Genomic DNA, 11,801 nt, shown 5'->3' on the forward strand with positions numbered 1-11,801 from the left:
ATTTTTCAATTAATCTCTTCATACTTCACTATTCCGACCATATTTTGTACGTTAATTATAAACTGTAGCTGCCAAACCTTCATTATTTTAAAAATATTGCTCAAAAATTAAAACGCATTGTTCATTCCTGTAGCGCTACATTTCTAATAACCCTGACCCTGAACTATCAGCTGTCTTTTTTTGCCGAATAAATGGCACAAAAATTAACGTGAATTAACTTTTTTAAAATGTGTTAGAATATTGTATTTTTTCCACCACTTCTTTGTACCTATTTTCGGAGCACCCTGTATTTCAACATACCTTCTTATTAATAAATATTAAATAATATACTTTAAAAAGATATACATATTGTAATATGGTATATACCTAACAGGTGGTATAATTTAAATGTTAATTTAACGCTCATTTGTACGCATATCTGAGCATCTCCAAAAATTGATACACTCTCTGAAGGTCAATATGATTAAATAGTATTTAAGTACAACTGTACTGGCGAAAAGTGACGTATTCATAATTTAATAGAATTACCGATAAAAATAACGCTACTAATAATACAAAGCTAACAGTGTTGAATTGTATTCTGTTACTTCATATAGGTTTCATAATCTTACATCACGATGAACTTACACTAAAAATACCGGCAGTAAATATTTGCAATTGATAATAAAATAATAAAACAATAATTAAGTTTTTATTGTATATAACTATGAACTAATCTGGATTTTTTGCAATCGTACTCCGACGATCAACCACAGCACTAGTGATACCCACTTTCGAATACATGAAACCGCAAAATGAATTTCCTCCTACGAGTGATGGATGTTTTGATATTTAACCTTCTTTGGATGTGCTATGTAGTATACAACAGGATTATATCAATAGTAAAACGGTAAGTAATTTATCTATTTAAATACTTTGGCAGTACATTATTAGAAATAGTAAAGCAATATTACAATAAAATATAGAAGATATATTCAAAATATGTCAAAATATCTACAGAATTTGTAAGATGTTTTTCAGTTTTGTGAAAAATTAAGCAAACACAATATATTTTCTATGACTTACAAAGTAAATATTTTCGGAGGACTTATAAAAAAATTTTATTGAAACCACTTTTAATTTATTTGCACATGGTGTATCCTTATGACAAACTTTCAATAGAAATTCCTCTAGGCAAAATAAATACAAAAATAGACACAACTTTTTTTATATAAACACAATTCCTAGGGTTCTAGGATCGTTCGAAGTTTCAATACCAGTTTTTCATCAATTATTAATGAACTATTGAATTTATAGACTCCGAACTTATTACAGTGTACTCTGTTCATAGCTAGCTGTTACTACATGTAAAATTTGAAAAAACTATCTAAACCTGAAGGGTTTCAACTATCAGATACAAGTTTTTTTAACGTTAAACAGAGCCGCCCTTTATATATCATTTTCAACAATAGTCCAATTAACTAAGCCTTTAAATCGAAATTTTGCCAACTTGGCTGAATTTTTGATATGAGTTAGTTTAAGGTATATTATAACAATAAGTGAGAGTAATTTTTTGTTCAACCCCCGGCCAAGGGTGGAAAAAGATAAAACAAAGGGCTTTTTCAAGATAACTCAAAAAGGGTAAGAGCTAGAAAAAAAAGTTTTTCATGAAAGTTGTAAAGCAGACAATTCTACATAAAAATGGCCCCTTAACTTTTTCTTGTACTATTACAATTAACAGAGTTAGGGAGGCTAGAAGTTAAGGGAAGATTTCAGAAATTTAAAAAAAATCATAAACAGAAAAATGATTGAATTTTGTAATTTTTTTTTCAATCTGCTCTAAAATATGTAACTTTTCTTTTCAGAGAAATAGATATATTTTTTAATTTTTAATAAGAAAGTTATAACAAAAAATCTAATTTTTAATCGTTAATTTTAATGATTTAACAAAATTAAATTTCTGAAATCTTCCCTTAACTTCTAGCCTCCCTAACTCTGTTAATTGTAATAGTACAAGAAAAAGTTAAGAGGCCATTTTTATGTAGAATTGTCTGCTTTACAACTTTCTAGCTCTTACCCTTTTTGAGTTATCTTGAAAAAGCCCTTTGTTTTATCTTTTTCCACCCTTGGCCGGGGGTTGAACAAAAAATTACTCTCACTTTTTGTTATAATATACCTTAAACTAACTCATATCAAAAATTCAGCCAAGTGGACAAAATTTCGATTTAAAGGCTTAGTTAATTGGACTACAAAAACTGTTGAACCTTTTGAAAGAATAATAACTTTTTGGTTCCAATTTCTCAGCAATGAACACAGCTATGGAAAAGTTAGATCTATTCATTTCATTCAAATAAACAATTTTTTATAAAACATTAAATCAAATTTGGTGATGATTGGTTTTCGAGCCTTTAACCGTGAACTATTCATTCTACAAAACACAGAAGAAATACAAAAATTTTATTCCCAAATGGTCTATACGAATCTGTAACAAAATGATTTATCCAACTTTTTGGAAGTTGCACGTCCTCAAACCCCTTCTAATTGCGACGCAATTGATTTATCTGTTGTTCAAATTTTATATACAGGGCTAGTCAGTTCGGAATTACTTAACAAAATTGTTTCCTTGCAGAGGTGATGATATAAAAGAAGAAAGTACTAATCCCCAATCCAACAGTGAAGAAAACTGCAAAAGGCACTTTATACATTTGTACACGACTTCAGGCAGTAAAGGAAGGCCAGTGTGCTATATGGATGTCTACGAAATGTTCTCACCCATGGATGAGAAAAAGTTGCGTCACGCTGCTTCTAGGGGTTTTCCGAACAAAACATATTTCAGGTACAATCAGGGCAAACTAAGTAAGAACAACAACTCTCAAGGATGGATGGAATATTCCACATTGACACTATAAAGTGATTGTTTGAAAATTAAATATTATTTAAATTTAATATAGGTTTAGTCTGTGATATAGAAGTCTAGTCAGTATTAAATTTAAATTATGAAATTATTTTAGATACGCAGTTTACAATAGTTAAAAATTTAAAAATAAATTCTGTAGTTTAATTTAGTACAATATAGTCAATTAATTTACAAGCTTTAAGGACAATAATTTCAACATATGGATCCAATAAATGAAACAGTTAAAGTAATATTGTTTTATTTTCAAATAGGCGTTGGAACTTGTTCAGTTTTATTATTTATTTAAATTTTATAAACATATTTCTTAAAAAGAAATATTATAAGTTGATTTTGTATTTAATTGGGTCATTCCAATCTAGTTTAAAACAACATTTCAATTAAATTGAAACTTAGACTGATAACATATGAGAAATATACTGTACTTAGAAAACGACTTTCTTAGTTTTATCGATACAGATTTTGTGCGATATTATCTGTTTGTTCTGCCTCCAGTTGTTGACAAGAATAAAGTTCATTTTGTGACTCATCTCTAACGATTTACAAGGATTATATTGTAATACTGGATATCGCCCAAATTGTAAATTAGTTTTAACATAACATTTGCAAAATTTCATAAACAAATCATTTTTCACTTGACTTCCGGATAACCAAAAATAGTACGCCCTATATTTTTATGCTTTTTCGGAACAAAACACTTCTAATATGTTGATTTAATTAAAATTCATCAAAGTAAATATTTTTATCTTTCTCGGGAATGTCATATCAATTTGTTTTACATGGAAATTTATCAGTAAAGTTTTAATTTTAGCGAGTGACGAAAACTTTAAATTTTATATCTCCTAAAGTTATTTTTTCTAAAAATAGATTATTTTTCTAACTTAAGCAACGTAATGAGTCAATACGGTAATTACACATTTCTTAAGAACTAACAGATATCCAATACATCTAGATATTCAGACAAAAATCACATAAAATTTTATTCAATAGATTCGGATTTAAAAAATAAAATTATGAAATAAATTTTAACTAAAACAGGGAGATTTTGAAGTACCTATGTATATTCAATTTCTTTTAATGTAAATTGAACAGCAGCAGAGAATATGTAGGTAGTTACTATTTGATTAATTTGTTTTTGTACTAAACCAACTTGTTTGTTGTTTATTTATAAAACACGAAACAACTAATTTATTTAGTCTCCAGAATTAATTATTTCGCTTTGGTTAATAAATACCTAAATTATTTTCCTTGAATTAATTAATATTTTCGCACTAGCAGATTGTGGTCCACTTTGATCTTTTTTGCTTTTTAACTTTTTTTTAACAATAAATATTATTTTAATAGCCATGTTCTTTTATATTAAAAATTAATTTCTTTAATACCTATGAACAGGTATATTCATTTCATCTTAATACAATTTTGTTAATGTTGTTTACTTGTATTCAGTATCATCAAAATACGTTTATTTAAAAACAACGGATTGTTTGGGTTTTATACAGGTTGATAAGATCACCAATTTTTGGAACTGCTGGTAAAATCTTGTTACAAGAAAATTTATAAAAATATTTAAACCACGCCATTTACAGTAATCAGAAATTTATTATTGAAACAAAAGAAAATAATAACATTCTAGTTCTGCAAAATAGAGAAATAAAATATGTATGTAAGTAATGTGAACTACTATGAACCTCAAAACTGTAATGAATGAACGTTTTAAATTTTATAAAGCACGACGTATTGAAGTATACAGAGTGGTTCCAAATTTCCTCCCAATATTTTCAGAGCGAATAGTACATAAAAAGTCAGTATCTTTTTAAATTATCCTTGCTTCCAAAATAGTTACTCATCAAGGGTGTTATAATTCTGTTGTCCTGAGATCAACGTTAATTTAGCTCGAGAGCCTCATCTAAAGGATGAATGTCGATCTAGGACAATATAGTCCAGTGAAAACTACAGAAACTTTACTCCGGTTAAATCAAGACCATTGAACAGCACAAAATATGAAATATTTATTGAATAAAAATTGGATATTTCTACCACACTTAAAAGAAAACGGAAATAAATAACCCTTTGTTCCAAAAGGGTCAGTCAAAGAGTTGATTTTATAATTTTAGTCAAAAATCCGCAAATAAATAATTATTTTTATTGAAAGCTATGGTACCTGAATAGAACCTAACCGCAGAATAAAAAGAAGAAGAAGAAGAAGAAGAAGAAGAAATATTCCATGGACATTAATTTCTTAACGAAAATAGTAACATTTCCCGTTTTTCTCGCCTTATATCGTTTATAAAGATGATATTTAAATTATACATTCCGAAGAAAGCCATAGTATTTTGAAAGTACCAAGTTCCAAAGTACCTTAAGTACCAGATGATATTTATCTCTTACATAAAATAGTTTTTTATGGTGTTTGCTAGTTAAAATACCATTAATTCAAAATAATGCTTCAAATGTTTCACTATTGTGGGGAAATATAAAATAGATGTTTTATGTTTCATTGAGAGTAAACGGAAAAAAGAGCAAATATTTTTCCTTACTTAAAGAAACAGTTAAAAAATACAATAGCAAATGTACCTTCAATAATTAATTGAAGAATACTTAAAATTATTTTTTTATTAAAATAAAGAAGAACTTCATCAACGCTTTTTGTTGGAGCCGGTGGCTGGGTTCGAAACTGTAAAAATGCATGGAAAATGGAGAAATGTATCTGTGCATACAAGAGTATCTCTTCTAAGACTAGAGTGTCATCCACTATCATTTTAGATTCAGTTACGAGGTCGGGTGAATCGTGTGAATAGCTGGATTGTCAAAGTACTAGTGGTCAAATTTTCCCTTCAAGAGTTTCAAGAAACTTGGAAAACCTTGGACAATATAATTTTTCACGAAAATTGTACTTATAAATTTGCTAAAGAATGTATATTTCTTTATTAATTGTTAAAAATACATGTGTTTCTTCCGGGCTTCATCGTGACTCAAAAAATTTAATAAATTAGCGCGCTTAAACTTAACGCCTAAGTCATAATAAGTATTTATGGTAACCGCATTCAAGGTGAATTAAATAAATAATAGATAAGCGAAAAATAAATATATATATATATTAATTGAAAGGGCGAAAGCAAATATAATATTTTTTATAACTTCACATTCACAAAAATCAACTGGTCTTGCAAAATATAATCGTAACACTCAATGTGACTCCTAACTTATATAAGTAACAGTGTAAGTACCTACTATAAGTATTTGTAATATAAATATTTGAAATTAAGTTTTTAACAGTAAATTGAAATTAATGATTAATATTGACTAATAAGCAATTTTATGTTTATAATTTCTGTGTGTACTAAAATACAGTGATAATACATTTAACAGGTAGGTTATTGTTTTTCTGATTCAAAAGTCCTATAATCGATACAGTAGTTTTTAGTCCAGTATTTTGAATTTTTAATGAAAAACCTGTGTTTTCTATCAAAATTACTTCCTGCGTGAATATTGGGAGACCCTTTAGAATATCTTAGGCCTGCACAACACGAACATCACAGTTTTCTGTTTGAAATTGTTACCCTATAGTACTTTGTCCGTAATATATGCAACCAAAAATACACAATGGCTTCCATGAACACTAAATTAGTAAAGGAAGTGTTTAATTCACATTTCATATAAGCTATGTAACTCATACCCTTTGGTTTTTATCAAATTACGTAAATAATGTATTTATTTATTTATTTATTCATTTATTTATACGTATTACACACGTCCATAGTCCATAGAAAACAAAACGAATTGAATAAAAGTATGTCATTAATACGTGTATACAATAAAACCAAATACACATAATAAAAATTAATAAATTATTTTTGACCGGGTCTAAGGAAATGACTTCTAAAAAACGTAAACAAGTTATTAAAGTGAAAGTATTTTGTATATTAATCTAAACCCATAATTTGTCAGTTTCCAATACCCTTCTCTACATTACATATATACTCGTTTTATGTGTAATATCAACGCATCTTATACACAAGTGTAGGCAATCATTAAAATCAAATTAAACAAATACAGGGTGGTAGAAGTTTGATTGCCTTAATTTTAACAGACGATAAAATACATAAAAATAAACAAAAAACCTTATATGACATGGGTCCTTAACTCAACCATTTCCGAGGAAAACATTATCAAAATCTCCAACTTGATGAATCAAAAATTCGATTAATTAAAGGATATTGACATAACTGCCGGCATAGAATAACATAAAATACAATGTTTATGACTTTTTTGAACTTCTTTATGCTTAATTCTAAAAAATAAATTTAAAATTCTATAAAATTCATATCGAGCAATGTGACAACAGCGCGGCGGTTTATTAACACGAGGTACTAAGGTGTCCAGCATGACGCAATTCAGTTGGTATCTGGAATTGGACCGTGTCTGCGTGTTTTTTGCGTACCACTATTTCCTTTTCCTGAGGTGTTTTCCAGCGAGTGCGCGAAAATTGGATTCGAAGGTGTCGTGCGCACATCGAAAATGGTGATGAACATTTTGAGCATATGTTGTAGTTTGTTTTATACTTGTGCGTTTTGCATTTTGGTAAGTACCTAATTTATTTTTAATACGTATGATTATTTGGGTGACGTGAATCTTTAATAACATATTTTCAAATTCATATTCTGGTTAAAAGATAAGTTCCTGTTTTAAGAGATTCATAATTGCTAAAATTCCAGCTAAAATTTAAGCACAACATTATCTTCGTACTACAAAATCCATACATTTTATTTTATTTATTTTAAAATTGGAAAACAATTGTCTTGAAATTTACTAAATGTTTCACAGTAATAGTTGTTTACATTTTTTCCGTAGGACAAGTCTGCTGCGTGCACACATGGTATGCGCCAGGTATGTAGCGTTAGGTCAAGCGCTGTTATCACGTTGTGATGAAACTCCCCAATATTAATACTCGCTGTATTTGTTAATCTTACGCCCCTGTAATATACAACTTTTTTGTTTATTTATGATTACTCTATCTCATGCTAAAGCAATGGCAGTCAAACTTCTTACACCCTATATAATCTTATACATGTTTAAATGAATAACCAATTCTATCAATTCATCTATTCATAATTTCAGTACCCATATGAATTTATAATAAAACCACTTGTTGATTACGAATATAAATAAAATTTATTAAAATTATAAAATACAAAATATAAATTGACAATATATATTCTATAATTTCCATCTAGTAATAATGTCGTTTTAAGCAGCATGGCAATATATCTAAGATGCCGAATAATATTTCAGCAAAGGCCAACAAAGTAGTCAATGAATTTAAAATCATTTCCAGCTTTAATACAGGGTACTGTATAAAAAAGGAGTAGAATAACGCTGCTATTGTCACGAAAGTCAGAAGGAGGGTGGCGGCCGTAATCAGTTCTAAAAAAATACATTATCAAAAAATAATTTTACCCTTATTAAGTATTTTAAAAGGGTTATTAGGGTGATGCTAAAAATTCGCTTTCTGAATACACTGATTTATTATTATTATTAATATATGTTTGTAGATTTTCAAATATCCACAAGAAAATAACAAAGAAGTATTATTTAAAAAACAAATATCGTTCCACAAAAAAAAATTCATGTACTTTTTAACATCGTAAGATACGCCCTGTATTTTGCCTCGCTGAAGGCGACAGAACCATCAGAAATGGTCTATCACGTCATTATTTTCCCACAAATAAAGCTCATATTAAAAGCATTCCATTAAAAAATGTAGATACTGTCTGAGTAAAGTTAATGACTTAGTTCAGACTTAAATAATTTTAGAAGGAATTTGAGGGATGAACTCACAAAACCTTGTGGACACAAATAAAATAGTGGATACAACGTACTTCGCCTTTCTTCTTTGAATCTTCTGAACAACAAAATCTTCACCAGTTCCGCAATCAGCTTGGTAAACACAACCGCACCATCCCGCAAAATATCCGGTGTGTTTATGATGCTGTTGTATTTGGCAGCCGTCATTATGGATTCACAGGTGGCAAATACCGGGTAGTAAAACATGTTGAGGTGGATCAAGCACTCAAACATTAGCTCGGTGTCTATGTTCATTCTCGTTTCAAGCCAGTTTCAGTAAGACCAAAATCAACGCCGAAGTACATCGCCTACAAGTAAGCAAAGTTATTTTAAGTTGGATTAATTTGTATTTTATTTTTAGACACCAAATGTAAATTTTACGGAAGCGTGGTGAAATGCTGGAAATGTAGATTGAAGTGATCGTGGTCAATAGAATTACTTCAAGTCGATTTCATTGAAAAGCAGCGTGCCACAGGTAACGAAAAAAATCGAAAAACTATATATAACATGTAGAAAATATATATACAGCTTATAAGTAATAAAGTATGCGTATATCGCCTTTTGTTTTCAAGATATAGAACGTTAAAAGTTATTTTTTTAATGGATTTAATATGTCATTCATTATCAAAATTCTTTATGTAATATTGCTATTACATTACGTCAATTTTACAGAACGTAAATTTAGTACGAAATTGTTCAATACTCTTACTCAGTTCTTCGCGGTAAATGGTGTATTAAACGTTTTAGAGGAACCAAAGACAATATGACTCTGAAATTTTCGTTACGGGGGTTATCAGATATGTTCTCTACAATGAAAATAATGCCATCAACGTAACACTTCAGATTATACGGAAAGTAGCTGCCAACTTCGTTATTTTAAATGGAACACCCTATATATTATTACATTATCGACAAGATAAATTAAAAATAAGTCAACATTGGTAAAGCTTCCCTATACCTAAATCTAACCATTTTCGAGATAATCGACATTTTATAAAAATTTTGACAGATGCAAGCGTTTCGAAAATTCCTTATATCTTCCTTCGTTCTGGGAGCTTTTACATGCTTTTCGGAATACACAAAGAACATATGATGCGGTACCTTCCGCTATCAAAATTACCTGAAGAAAATTATCATAAGTGTCTCATATTTCACGTTAAATTTTGAAAACTTAAGACCGACAAAGCTTTTTAAATTCAAATGGAACACCCTGTATCTTTCTGCATCATATTATAGAAAATCAAATTCTCTTTTCACCTATATAGGCATTGTAGGGGTTACAGTTGCAATTTTCTCGGATATTTGCGGTTAACTTGCATTCTCAAGAATATTACGTTAAAAATATCGTGAAATGTGCACATATACCGCAGAAAGAGCGAAAAGGATTCGGCATTTTCAACATAAGTTTACAATAAACATGTGATTTGGAATAGTTCACGAATTGACCGTATCGAAAACTTTTTGAATGTAACGAGAAATTTTTTAAAACGGTTTAGAAAATACATTGAAGTATAGTCTTTCCGATATCAATTGAAGAACCAAGAGGTTGACGCAGCAACTCGGCATTTAATTACTTGAAAAACTTGTTCCCATATTTATTTAGCCATACCCATATACATAAATTGCCCAGCAGTGCAGTGCAGCAATGCGGAATTTGGTGTGATTCAGGTAATTTTAATTTATTATAGACACCTTCTATAATCATTCATATTACAATTGGGAAAGGGAGAAATAAAAAGGATATTCTGTTTACTAATATTATAGCAACATAGCATTTTGGAGACCTTTTGAAACGGAACAAAACGAAATTTACCATCAATATAATAAAACTGTTTGAGGACATAAATAATTAAAATATGTTGTTGGCCAAATAAACATTTATAATGGAAATTTTCTACACATTATATACAAATTATATACAAATTATTATAATTTTTTACCTTTAGCAGAAAACTTTTTTAGGGACGCCTATGGAGTCATTAAATTTTATTGCCAGTCGTTTTTTTTACATGTTCAACTAACTTCGGGAAGACTATAAATGTTGTTACTTTGATTATTTAAATATGAATATTTTATTATATATTTGATTCCAACATAATTTTTATTCAGGCATTTTCATACCTTCTAAATTTATAAACTGAAACAAAAGCTTAAAAATAAAAAAAAAATCAACTGTGAAACAAGTTTAATTGTAATATAAATCAGTCTGTTATTATATTATGCAATGGTTTTTTGTGAGACAGATATACAGGGTGATTCAGCTACTTAGTCAGATATTTTAAAATCTTTAAAAAGTGACAGCAAACCAAGCATTGCCAACTTGATCTTCGTATCTGTTTCAGCAAGTATATCTAATAAGCCACCGTATCTATAACAAAACATTCAAACCGCACGTCCCCAAAAAATTTGTTCTAGTTCTTACTGGGCTACAATTTATACAGCGTGGTAAAAAAGTTCTGCATAAAATTCAAATTTTCATTAAACAATTTTTTTCGAAAAACGGTGAGACCCGTCGATTTTTATTTGATCCAGGGCACCTTATTGTTATGTGGAAAATTTTTTTTTCGATAATCCACTTACGGCAGCGATGACATAATTTTTTTTTAAATGACAACGCATATTATTTTCGTTCAAAATTGATGACAGTGATAATTATCTAAATAACGGTGTGAAAATTTCGATGTCTTACATAACAATTTTTTTTTAGAAAAATTCACCTTAAGTTCTTGAATGCAATAATTTGCTGTTTACGGATCAAATGCCTTAGAAAAAAATTTATTTGGCAGAAAGCATTTCAGATAACTTAAGTTGCAACTGGTGTTATGTAATATTTGCGGAATTATTCATCAGATATTGTCAGGATCCTGATTAAACTGCAAAATTTAGAACCAAGTTCAACCGCATAAAATCCAAATAGTATGTAGCAAATTAAGGTCGACTTTTTGTCTTCGAGTTTGCCGATAAATTCTTCAAAAAAAAAAGATCCAAAGAAATGTTTACTTGAAAGGAGTAGATTACCTGAAATATTGAAGACTAAAAATCAGTACCGATTTAACATTCTTTG

General features: G+C 29.1%; 2 protein-coding genes across 2 annotated transcripts in view; one reads left to right on the forward strand and one right to left on the reverse strand.

Annotated features, from left to right (window-relative positions):
- Window positions 1-580: 580 nt before the first annotated feature.
- Window positions 581-3,073, forward strand: LOC108905236. The gene is made up of 2 exons (XM_018708035.1): window positions 581-889; window positions 2,609-3,073. Exons 1-2 carry the CDS (start codon window positions 795-797, stop codon window positions 2,886-2,888), a joined length of 375 nt encoding a protein of 124 aa, XP_018563551.1. The 5' UTR covers window positions 581-794; the 3' UTR covers window positions 2,889-3,073.
- A 4,983-nt stretch (window positions 3,074-8,056) lies between these two features.
- The window catches only part of LOC108905198, a 10,760-nt gene continuing 7,015 nt past the window's right edge, over window positions 8,057-11,801 (reverse strand). Inside the window, exons 2-3 of the mRNA XM_018707984.2 lie at window positions 8,773-9,045; window positions 8,057-8,317 (exon numbers count right to left, since the gene is read on the reverse strand). Of these exons, the coding sequence (XP_018563500.1) occupies window positions 8,124-8,317; window positions 8,773-8,992 (414 nt within the window). The 5' untranslated portion in view covers window positions 8,993-9,045 and the 3' untranslated portion in view covers window positions 8,057-8,123. The remainder of the gene's footprint in view (window positions 8,318-8,772; window positions 9,046-11,801) is intronic.

This window comes from Anoplophora glabripennis, unplaced genomic scaffold (genome assembly GCF_000390285.2).
Source record: "Anoplophora glabripennis isolate ALB-LARVAE unplaced genomic scaffold, Agla_2.0 scaffold68, whole genome shotgun sequence".
Taxonomy (NCBI): domain Eukaryota; kingdom Metazoa; phylum Arthropoda; class Insecta; order Coleoptera; family Cerambycidae; genus Anoplophora; species Anoplophora glabripennis.